Raw genomic sequence first — 12,503 nt, forward strand, 5'->3', positions numbered from 1 at the left:
GGAGCACATTCTCATGAGCATATTTCATGCTCATCACAATGATAAGTATGGAGTGCTCATAGTAATTTGGATCATCCAGATTGATTTTAGATGGTTTAAATTGAATTTAAATTTTTTATATATTTTAATCAACCTTTTGCTTTGGAAATGGTTGAAAATCGCTTAAGATGGTTTGGACATGTGCAGAGAAGGCCATTGAAAGCCCCGGTGAGGAGGGTGGATCAGACAAGATGGAGTCCCATAAAAAGGAAAAGAGGAAGACCAAGAAGAACGCTTAATGAGGTCATTGAACGAAACCTTCTAGTCAACAACATATCTAAAGACTGGGTTATTGACAGAGCACGATGGCGTCGTGTGATTCATGTAACCGACCCCACCTAGTGGGATAAGACTTGTTGTTGTTGTTGTTAATCAACCTTTTGCTTTGGTAGATACAAAATTTAAAATAAATATAATATCATAACTAACATATCTTTAAAAGTTAAATTTATCATTGAAAAAATTACATATTAAAAATTTTAAATCTGAACCATTCATATTAGATTTTAGATGGTTTATATTACATTACAGTAATGAGTGCATGGTGCTCATAGTTGTGATGAGGACTGAATGAGGTCGTATATTATTCAACCCTTTTTCGCCCCAGAGATAATCCTTATTTATGATCCTTTAAAAAAATATCCAGACGCTAGTTCCCTTGTTTACGCTTCCTCCACCAAATCCTATGTCTACCTTCTTCATCTTTGCCCCATCTCCACAGAAACATGCAACGCAAAAGTAAAAACAAACAAACAAAAAAAAGGTTTGATTTAACTTAACTTATTTCACTAGAGATGTTTCAATTTCTCAAAATCAATCTCCATGCTCGTAATGCATCCCCTGCTCCAAATCATTTTAACGTTGCCGTTTCTCCAGTAGGAAGCAGAGGCATCTTCCCTGATGGAATATGTGATTGGTCATCTCGAACCGTTCATGAAATAGTTGACCACAAAGAAAGTACAGAGCAATAAGCCTAACAAAGAAAGTAATGGGGAAACAACTTCCAGGACCATGTCTTGTATTCTGCCATACAGGAGTAGGACCAAAATATTAATTTTTAATAATGCCAATAACTCGGGAAAATGTGGTTTTAGGAAGAACCAAGGCTCAAGTAATAAAGGGAAAACAACCAATCAGTAAAGCACAAAAAAGACTTTCGAGACATTTCAGGTCTTGAGCAAGGAGCATGGTTATATGTGATCCAAAGGAGTGAATTCAGGAAAAAGAAACAAAGTACAGATAATATTGTAGATTATCCCATCAGAGTTTAGCAGGTTCCATTCTCCGTTGAATGTTCAAATTTGCTGAGACTAAATGAAGAATCCAACCATTCTGAGCTCTTTGCTCGTTCGACGTAGTGTGTAAACTGTTTCTTAGCATCAGGAACATCCAAAGCCAAGTCATCAAGAGATTCTGCAAGCCTTCCAAAGCCCTTCGCCATCTGGTTCATAGTTATCAGTCCAGATTCAAAGCATTCCTTGAGCAGACCCCACAACCTGTCATTCTTCTTCTCAATGATTTTCACCAGAGCTTTCTTGACCACCTCATGGTGGAAAAATGGCATTCCAAGTTCTTTCATGCAGCGACACGCTTCCCTTATGTCGCCTCCAGACTCGTACTCCTCCAGAAGGTTTATAATCTTGTCCTTAACATCCTCAATTTCCCACCCACTTCTGCTGCTTCCTCCTCCACCCCAACACCTTAATATTCTCTCTCCAGAAAGCCTAGCCTTTAGCACTGACTTCGCCATTTGAAGCACTTTATTTCCTATTGAATCTGGACCAAGACATTGTGTTCCAATCTCTTCTAAATGTTGTGGGGCCAGGACTTCGTCCACCACTGCTCTGGCCAGGAACATGGCAAGATCCTCCACCACTACTGGATTATCCAGAGCAGTGTCATCTGCTGATTCTATCAACATGACAAAACCATTCACTACATCATCAGCCGGGAAACAGAGAGATGAAAGCAGAACTGAGGCCATTTCCTTCTCACGCTTCTTCCGATCCATAGCTAAAGTTATAAGTCTCTTGACAAAGATTGCATTGAGGTGCGCAGAGCAAGTGTTGTTTTCTTGCTCAAGACAACTAATGACTTCAAATATATCACCTGACAAGAAGTACTCTTGAATTATGGACTGAGCCTTTCCCTTGAAACTTCTGGCTGCACTTTCTTCTAGTGACTTCTTTTCTGGCTCCAGTGAGAGTGATTTTAGAGATGAAACACATAACCAGCCCTCAGATGCTGCCTTGGACATTAGCTTTTGGAGTATTTCACGTGCATTTGGTATGTCGAGTGATAAGTCATCGACAGTGTCAATCAACCGATCAAAGCCCTTTGAGGTTTGACTGGAGTTGATAAAACCTTCTTCGGCTGCTTCTTTCAAGAGATCTAGTAGGGGACCTTCTGCTTGGCGCCTCTCCATTGCCATTATAAGAGCCCGTTTCACTATCTCATGATGATAGAATGGAACTTTCAAATCCTTAATGCATCTAAAAGCTTCTTTCTTATCACCACTTGTTACATATTCTATCAACAAATTGTTTATTCTAGCCTTCACATCATCAACTGTCATATTCTTACTTCCGCCCCACCGGCGCTCTATAACCTCTGCATGCAGAGGAGCTGCAAGGTAGTTTTTCTCTGCCTTTTTCAAGACTTCTAACCCTTTTGAATCCTTTGGCAAGTAAGCCATCTGTTTCTTCAAAAATGCAGGAGGAAGTATGTCATCAACCACAGCTCGAGCCAAGAAAAGCGCTAGAACATCAACTGCATCTGGTATGTCTACAATCAGGTCATCTGCAGATTCAACTAGTTTACTGAAGCCCTTGTAAACTTGAGAAGGATCAATTGTGTCAGCATAAAGAGAAGATAGCAGAACAGCAGCCATTTCTTTTTCTTTGTCGTGTCTGTCCATTGACATTGAGACAAGCTTTTTGACAAAATAGTAGCTAAAGTATGGTGTTCCAAGTTCTTTCAGTTCATTTTTTACGGCAACAATATCATCAGTGGTGAAATATTCCTCCACTATTATGGTAGCTTTCTTCTTGTACTCACCTAACTCCCCCTTCTTTTTATTTTCGTTTGATGGTTCATTTTCCTGCAAACGGCACTTGCTTTCATACTTCTTGGCGTTAAGCATAAACACATAATAAGCAACCAAAGATTTGATCTTCTCACATGTAAATAATATGTCATTGTATTTTAATTTTGTACCTCAGTGCTGTCATAGTTTGGATCATGAGGGTCAAGAAAGTTCATGTCTTCAGTATCAAGCAATCCTCCCCACGTGCCCTTACCTCCACAACCTCCTGCATTATAAGAAAAGATTAAAACTTTACTCTCAGACATATAAATATTAAAAAATTATTTCGGAAATACATTTTATCCTCTTAAGCTGAGGCCTACTTAATAATTTTCAACGTTATATATACCTTTCTTTGGTCGTCCATCTCTTGGAGAACGTGATTGCCTTTCATTCTTTGGACTATGGCCAGGTAACCTTGGAGACTTTGGAGAAGTGGGGGATGTTGGTGACTTAGGAGAGATTTTCAGGGAAGAAACGGGGAATGAATCTGCAATTTTTGAAACAGATTGATCAAGCTTACGACACATAAGAGTAATCATATGATATTAAGACATGGAACCTAGTAATCCGGATCAATTATTAGTGGGACTCATGTATGACACGTTTATACTTGTATCCATGAAACAAGTCCCCATAATAATCTGTCCTAAAGACTTCACCTTTCTTGGGACATCCATCTCTTGGAGATTGTGGATGCTTCTCATGATTTGAACTCTGCTTGCCGCCCTTGACTTGGAACCTGGGGGACCTTGGAGAGCCACAGGGTCTCGGTGACTTTGGAGAAGTTTGCAGTGGAGAAACGGATAACGAATCTGCACCTTTTGAAACTGATTCATGAGGTTTGCGATGCTCCTTTGCCGTAGAACCATTACTGATATCCATCACATCCATTTAATTCTCTAAGCCTTCACTGATCTAATCTTTCCAGTTGTACGTATAGAAGAGAACAGAATATCAGCACCATCTAAATCAGAATTAAGCTCCAGTCAAGGGCACATTAGAGAAGATTTCAATCTTAAAATGCTTCTTGAATCGATCTTCTCCTTTCTTGGAATAGAGTCATAGGCCATAAACCACTTCCCTTCTGTCCTAAAATGATCAGACAAACTTGGGCATTAGAAAGCGTCAGACAATATCCCTTCAACTCAAGAGCTTCAGATATTTAGTGAAAGACGATGAAAATTTAACATAGAAGAAGCAAATGAAAATAGATCACCTTCCATCAAAAACCTGAAAGAGATGGAGCTTGTAGGAGCTCAAGCAGCGGCCAGCTAAGCGTGTGCGATTTTTACAGTTTAGTTTTCGTTTGATTCAACCTTACCCGAACAAGTAGCAGTTGGTCCCAGATTAGAGGCAGCAATTGAAAGAGAAAAGACAGTGTCCAAAGGTAGTTGCAAAGTTTGAGATGTTTCCATGTGTGTATCGGTGATCAAAATACGGATCTTGAACGAGTTTGTCTCGTTTATGATGCTCCAAGCATGCTATTTCCTTGACTTTGGTTATAAGAAAGGAAAAAAAGGCATTGTTGTGGACCAAGTAAACTGGTGACTGCTAAAATATAGGTAAGGTTGTCATTTGTCAAGTGGTAGTAACTACAATCTCAGAATATGTCAATGATTAATGAATATGATGGAGGGAAAATGTTCTTAAGAATTTCTATTCTTGCCTCTTTCAGACAATTCCATAGTTTTTGCCTAACCCCAAAAATTCAAAATCTGAGCTTTGTCAAAAGTATTAGCTGCACTTGAAATTAATTGTTTGCCTGATAGATAAAAAATTCAAAGAATAATATCCTATATAATCTAATTGAATAAATATTGAGTATCACATATTCGGCTGGGTCAGCAAACCCCCCCCCCACCTCGAATGGACCAAACCTTGTCAACGCTTAAAATATTTCATGTGCATTACAAATTTAATGACTTGAGATTCTTGCTCTTCTCACTCTTAATATTCTCTAATCTTCATATATATATATATGTATATTTTGGTACGCTCTAATCTTTACATATTTATTAAGTAAATAAAATCATCATAAAATATAAAGTTTATGATGAATCGCTTTTTGGTTGTTGTTGATATTCATGCAAGTTTATTTTATATTTTGGACTGAATATTTGCGCAAGTTTAGTTTCATGCTAAATAATACTACTACTGGTCCTTAATATAAGACCTTATATGACTTTTATTTTGGTCTTAAATATAAGACTCCAATACATTTTGTCTATTATATTTATATATATTTTTAAAGTAGTCCTTCTACTAATAAGAGTTCTAGTCAATACACTTGATTAGCAAAGATATTTTAGAAAAAACAACACCTATTTAGGACAAATAACTAACTCAACTTATTTTCTCAATCTCCTCAAATTAATCAACTAGTTTTTATAATTAGGATATAGTAATATAAGAGAAAAGCAGACACCCTCCAAATGACAGGGATCCAAATTTCGCCCACGAACGTCAGCCAATGTTAAGACGGCCTCGGACTTAATAACTACTGTAGTCCACGGCCCGATTGTTGCGGATCCGCAGTGAAGCTGGAGGCTGAAGTCGACCATGTCGCCCAAAGACGCTGACTTTGTAGCCAGCCTGCAATCCCAGATTGATGCTCTTCAAACCAGGGTTAAGGTATTCCCGTCATTGCAATTTCAGTTGGTATCAGTCTCTGTTTATTGCCAGGAAAATGGGAAAACCAAAACGAGGAACTCAAAGGAAACTTTTTCTGGCTTTCTGGCTTTACCTGGGATTTATTAGTTAGACGGGCAATGTTCTCTAAGTACAATGACTTCGGCTTCTCCCGCTTGATTAGCTTACCTGCAAGTATTTTCACTTTGTTTTGTTCTGGTTCTTGTAGCCTGTAAAGCTTAGGAATTGTTGTTGTTACACTTCTGCACTTTCTAAAATATCGTTTGAGACACTGCTATCAGTTCAATGTGCGTTGTTGGCTCCTCTGTAAGTTTTAAAGGGATACGTGAATTACAGAAGAAAGGAACTGTCGATAGTTTTAGTAGGACCATCTAAAGCTTCATGGTTAATTGCGAAGTTGGCCCAGAGTATAGGTTGAGTTGAACTCTTTTGCTTGCAATTTCATCTGTTGTTTTTCTTACTGGACTTTGATTCATAAACCAGGAATTAGAAGCTGAAAATGCAAAGTTATTGTCTCAACTCACAGATTGTAGCAATCACGAGGTTAGCTAATATTTTCTTAAGTTCTTAGCACTGGGAGGTTTATGGACCATCTCAAATTTTCAGCTAGGAAAAATTTACTCAATGAAAAGAAAGATAAAATATTCTACTGCATTATTTAGGGATATTAAATTGTGATGCAGATGGAGAAGAAATTACACGGTTCTGATGACAAACATGTGAAATCAAAAAAAGGAAACACAGAGACAGATGAGAAGATACATAAAATGCCAGGTTCTCCCCATCTATTTATCATTTTTGGATGTTTAGTTCTGATAATACGATTGCCATTGTAATCATAATAGCACCCAGTATACTGATAGAGCACTTGAGAATATGATACAAAATACTACCTCCGGGCTCTGGTCCTTAATATAAAAGCTTGTTTGACTTTTATTTTGGTTCTAACTATGAGACCTCAATCCACTTTGTTTATCATATTTATTCTTTTTTCTATTTAAGGTACTCCTTCTAGTTCTAGCCAATACAGTTGATTAGCAAGAATATTTTAGAAAAGACAACACCTATTTATTACAAGTAACTAACTTAACTCATTTTTTTAATCTACTCAAATCAATTAATTAACTCTTATATTAAGAACCGGAGGTAGTATTAAAGTGGAAGTGCTGTCATGGAATTTGATGTTTGAGGAAAGGACTGTGGAATGAATTCCGTGGCTTGTGTTAAAAGCTGGAACTTCAGAAAATTTATCTGTCCTTGTGGTCCCCCAAAGAAATGAATTTTAGTATGTTTAACCCTCCTCTTGAGGCGGCCCTCACAGAAAAATTTTAAAGTACAAGGAACCTGACAAAAAATTGCAGCTAATTTCTAAAATTGTACGTTATCTTACTTAGTAATAGCATATTGTAATTCGTTTTGTGATTTCATGTATGTATGAAAACATTGTACCTCTTGAGTATACAATTAAGAATTTCTATATGCATACCCATAGATGATATGCACATAACATAAACACGTGAGAATAATTTAATTGAAAACTGTAAGAAATAAAGTGTTCGTCTAACCATATGTACTTTGTCTCCTAGTCCTAAGGATAAGTGTCTGGCTCCACTGTTCATTGTCCATCTATTCTTTTACGTTTGACAGTAGCGGCTCTATATTTAATATGGTCCATTGGTTTGAATAAATGTATTGTACTGTTTTTGGATGCAAAGGTCAGAGAAAATACCTAATGTCAATTCCTGAAAATTTTAACCTTCACTTGTGTTCTTATATGCATAGTATACATGTTTTCAATGTAATCCTTGACTTCACTGAGTTCTAAACTTGGATGCTTGATTTGTTGGTTTCTTTTTTTGCATGGATTTTGCATCTTTCACATGTTTCTTTATTCTCATATTTATTACACAATGATAGTTGATATATATCTTACTTTCTTGTCATGAGAATACAGACTGCTAAAACAGGCTGCATATGTGAATTACCCTTAAATCTTGACACAGGCTACCATTCAATGCTCATCAAACATAGGAAGAGATATGTAGCTCTGAAAGTCATGTACTTTGGAAAAAGGTATATGATGTCTATTTTTTCCCTGGCTTCGTATTCTTTCTAAAACAAGCATAAAATCATGGAGCAGTGCAATGAGCAAAGAGCTAGCTATTCTTTTGCCTTTTACTAAAAAAAGCATGGAAGCTGTGACCTGTAAAGGAAAGACATATATGTGGTATATTTCGTATAATTTATTTTTTAGTGCAACGCAAACATATGATACAACTTTGGGAAATTTAAGGTCATGATATTTTCATTAAATGGTTTAAGGTTTTAATGAGTATTTTTGGGGAGCTTTAGAGGTTTCTTTGGAGATGACATGACTGTGCTTAGAGCCTTTTAGAATCTGAATTTTGCATGCAGATTTAATATTTCATTCAGTTGAATTGGAAGAATCTGGAGTGCTTCACCCTCAATCATTTCACTGTCTTGTTTATATTTATTGAATTAGAATTATATAAACTGTGCTAATGAATATTAGGGTTTTTTGGACTATCTGCTAAATGCAGGTTCTATGGTTTTTCTTCAGAGGCACAAATGGATCCAACTGTTGAGGTTTGTTTTGACGCAGATTTTTAAGCCATTTATTTCCATAAGCTGCAAAAATTCTTCATGCATAATAGCAAGCAGAATCATCTATACTCATCACACAAATGAATGCATATTACAAATTATCCATGCGATGGATAGAGTTCTGAATTGTCCCGTGTTAATATTCAGTAAAGTCAGCAAGTGAATGCCTCTGTGTGATCTATCATCTATAATTTGATTGCAGTCTGAGATTTTTAAAGCTATTGAGAAAACAAGGCTTTTGGTTGGTGACAAGAAGGAGTCGCAATATTCAAGATGTGGTAGAACAGACAAAGGTGTTTCTTCTGTTGGACAAGTAAGTTGACTTGAAATGAAAAGGGAAAAGGAAAAAAGAAAAGAAAAATACACTTCCTATTAGCAATGACGGATAAATATCAATGTTACATGGTTTATAGAAGTTCCCGTTTATACTTTTCCAACTGTTAAGATCGCAATAGCAATCATTTTGTTCCTAGAACCTGCCTTTATGGCATATGCTCGCAAAGTAAGTTGAGGCTGTATAGAGCAATGATAAATAAAGTTCTAAATGCGAGAAAATTTAGAAAATTTGAAGCAAGTTAATAAATTTCCATTTAACTATTCGGCTTTTGAAAGGAACTATGTTAAAGCATCCGTGTTAAAGTTCATTAGTAGTGTTTTTGTATTTATTTAAACCATTTCGCTAAATTAATTATTGATATATGGAGCATCAGTTTTCTGCTATTTAATTGCTTCATTGTCTCTTATGATGGCAAAATTTTGTGAGGTAGCAGGTAGTAGTTTTTCTTAAGATCAACCTCAAGGTATCAGGAACAAATAATAGAAAGCTGGAGAAATTTTTTCAGAGGAGCCACATGGTTAGCACAAAGTCCCTTGAAAAATGAGATTACTTTTTTTTTTTGGTGATTGGGTTGTTGTAAGTTGTTTTTTCAAGATTTATGTCCATTAAGTCGGATATTGATGATTAAAAAAAAATTGGAGGCATCTTGATTTTCAGGCGCTTGTAAATTTAACTTTAGTAATGGTATTTGGCATTTTATATTTGTCAGAGCAAAATAGGTGACTGTTTACCGTATTTTTTTTGTGTCACTGGCTTCTCCAGAATTGTTTATGCCTGAGTGTTTCTGTTTCTTTCCTCTTGAATAAATTTAACATGCCTTTTGCAGAAGGGGAAATTGATTATGTGTAAAAGGTGCTAAATCGAGTCCCTTCCTAATGATATTCGAATTCTGGCTGGTCCGTTGTTCCTGTTGTTTCCATGCAAGGTTTGTATGCTTCATTTGTAACTTTGCTTTATCATTTGATGATCGAGTTGTACAGCGAAATGGTGACAACCAAGAGAAATACGGGAGTAGGGAATTACTATTTTGCCATATGGCATATCTGAAGATTCCCAACCCTGCCCCAGGCTCGTAACAATGGGTTCTTCTTAATTATTCCTATTTGAAACTCCATCAAGTTGCATTGTAATATGGAAAATATTCTCAGTTCACTCTCCAAATCTTTTGTTTAGTGGCCGTGGACCAAAAGTTATTCCACATTGATCTAGGGTTTCAAACTTTGTTATGCCCTCAATATTAAATTAAGCATGAAATGGCCTATTGAAGTCTCCATGACATCTGCACCCGCCTGCTGGACCAATTGATTTACCAAGTCCTATTAGATGCATTAGTTTGAATAAAGCCATCTGGGGCTGACAGATAGGTGCTTAAATGGCGTCTACTAATCCAGCTGGTGACTTTTCTGGATAACCCTGTTTAATGGGTATGGTCATCTCCAGCTTCCCCTACACTGATGTCATTGACTGATTAGGTGATTTATAATGATTTGTGGATACAATGGATCCCTTGCATGACCTCAAAAGGATTTTTGATCAAGGGAGAAAGCTGTATACCTGCTCATTTAATTGAATCCTATCGCAATGATGTGTATCGCAAGACATATTTAAGTTGTGACTAGAGGGTGTGCACAACTATAGGCGGCACATAACCTTTTTTGAGATGTCTCCTACTAATGTGAGGTTAAAATTGTTAGACAATTTTTTTGATCTTCTTCGCTCGTGAGTGCATGCGTGTTGTACTAAATTACCATTGAAAATGTACATCACTGTTTTGCTCTTAGTTTTGGCCTCCGTATTTGTATCAAATCCTCAGAAATTTTAACAAGGGGGCCATTACATTTTATGACCGTATTTAATTCCAACGGGGAATACTTAATACCTGTGTCATTGCCGAATTCAGAGTTATGGTGGCATTGTGTATTCAAAAACTCGCATAAACATATCATCCTTGCTAGATCTAGCAATTTGTCGCTCGCAGTTGTTGTGGACCCTCCAGTCTGAGCAATTTTTTTTCCAATCTACATTCAGTTATGATGATAATCAACTCTGGGTGATGAAAATCAAAGGTACAGCTTTTCTATGGCATCAAGTTCGTTGCATGGTTGCAGTTCTATTCATGGTTGGCAAAGGTCTTGAATCTCCAGATGTGCGTATCCAACATACTCACATATAAATTTATATTATATCTATTTATTCAGATTATCTACGTGAAGATGAAAGGAAACCTTCAAAATAGCAAGTATTTCTATATTGAGCTTCTCCATCTCCTAGCCTGTTACAAGTCTCTGCAGTTTGTGCTAATGACTGTAAATTCTTTGATGTTTAAATGGCAGGTGATTGATATTTTACTGGACACTAACAGGACTCCAAGGAAACCCCAGTATATTATGGCAGCAGAGTTTCCATTGGTTCTTCAGTCTTGTGAATTTGAAGAAATTAGATTTATGTGTTCATCAGGTATATCTCTAATGTTTACACTTCAGAGATGGTTCTTATTCAGGCATCGTTTGCTCATGGACCAGCTTAATAATAAACAAATCAACTCTTTATATATCCAGATGCTGGAAGCCTTGCGATTACACTTGGTGAATGAATGCCAAACTTACCAGCTTCAAGCTGCAATCTTCCACGAAGCTATTCTCAATTGTCTATCTACATCAGATGGTGCGCAAATATCGATTGTGAATTCCATTTCGATTTTACGTGACTTTTTGTTAAAATTATTTGTTATGATTGATGATGCCAATTCTTTTTCCAGATCAAAGCTTGCAGCATTATGGAGGAACGAAGAAGAAAGCCTCCCATGTCCCTCTTCTGTCACGACCAACTGAGCGTGAGTTCTGTCACCTATGATATTAGACATGACTATATGGCGGAACGAGACTAATATTTTCAAAACCGTCTTTGCCACATTCTTTTATATTTTATCACATGCATCCCCTATAACCTTGCAGGTTTATTTTTCTTCCCCGTATTTAAATTAACGAGCCGTTTACTACTCCATACCCACCCCATCCTCTCTTGGGATATACTAGAAGAAAGCAACATTTTTTTTTTAACGAAATATTATATTCTTTAAAGTTATGGTCAAAATGATCGTCAGAGTCATATCAGCTTGATTGGTTTCTTCCTCTGATTGAATTCGATCCAGCATCATATGAGGAGCGGCGCGCCAAATTCAACTCAACATGATGATTCTACCAATCATAATTTCAATTCAAGACGCCTTCTTTGTCTTGTTTTCTATATCGTTTCTACAAATAATTGTTCACTTATTTCTTAAATTCTAGTTTTGTTTTCGGTGTAAGGAGGCATTGTTGGTGCAATTTTGTTTAATAGTTATCATATCAAGAGTGTTCGTATTCTAATTACTGTCCACAACCCGGATTTTGATCGCCAAATATAGTTTAGCTTGGTGGCTTTTGGTGCAGTTTTAAGTGTTTGCTATGTTAGGTTCTCTGATCAAATTATGACACTGGAGACGAATATTTGAAGCAAAAAACTGATCATATGGTGTTGTGCTATGAAACATATCTACCTATCATGTAAGATCCTGCGCTTAGGTTTTATTCAGGATGAACACCCCCGAGGAAGGGAAGAGCCGTACCCTTCTGCAAGGGGCAGTGCTGCTTTTGATTAGATGTGAACTGATATGTTTTTTCTGATGGATTGTTTCTTCGTAGTTATTGACATCAGAATGATGACTCAAAGATGTAGCGCAACTCCAAATGACTTCCTCATTACATGAATAAACACTCAAGAATA

General features: G+C 36.7%; 2 protein-coding genes across 2 annotated transcripts; one reads left to right on the forward strand and one right to left on the reverse strand.

Annotated features, from left to right (window-relative positions):
* Positions 1 to 1,084: 1,084 nt before the first annotated feature.
* Positions 1,085 to 4,573, reverse strand: LOC114722168 (uncharacterized). Its single transcript, XM_028908123.1, has 5 exons — positions 4,344 to 4,573; positions 3,787 to 4,211; positions 3,474 to 3,614; positions 3,256 to 3,350; positions 1,085 to 3,139 (listed from the first exon to the last, which is right to left on the reverse strand). Exons 2-5 carry the CDS (start codon positions 4,016 to 4,018, stop codon positions 1,307 to 1,309), a joined length of 2,301 nt encoding a protein of 766 aa, XP_028763956.1. The 5' UTR covers positions 4,019 to 4,211; positions 4,344 to 4,573; the 3' UTR covers positions 1,085 to 1,306.
* Positions 4,574 to 5,631: 1,058 nt separating this feature from the next.
* Positions 5,632 to 12,158, forward strand: LOC114722145 (tRNA pseudouridine(38/39) synthase). The gene is made up of 15 exons (XM_028908103.1): positions 5,632 to 5,758; positions 6,260 to 6,319; positions 6,460 to 6,550; positions 7,780 to 7,849; positions 8,338 to 8,383; positions 8,604 to 8,718; positions 9,176 to 9,255; positions 9,565 to 9,594; positions 9,719 to 9,806; positions 10,358 to 10,418; positions 10,767 to 10,884; positions 11,072 to 11,202; positions 11,302 to 11,402; positions 11,497 to 11,571; positions 11,890 to 12,158. The coding sequence occupies exons 1-15, from the start codon at positions 5,687 to 5,689 to the stop codon at positions 11,928 to 11,930; spliced, it is 1,179 nt and encodes a 392-aa protein (XP_028763936.1). The 5' UTR covers positions 5,632 to 5,686; the 3' UTR covers positions 11,931 to 12,158.
* Positions 12,159 to 12,503: the final 345 nt, after the last annotated feature.

Source organism: Neltuma alba, unplaced genomic scaffold (assembly GCF_004799145.2).
Source record: "Neltuma alba isolate B1F8T4 unplaced genomic scaffold, ASM479914v2 tig00012083_pilon, whole genome shotgun sequence".
In the NCBI taxonomy this organism is placed as follows: domain Eukaryota; kingdom Viridiplantae; phylum Streptophyta; class Magnoliopsida; order Fabales; family Fabaceae; genus Neltuma; species Neltuma alba.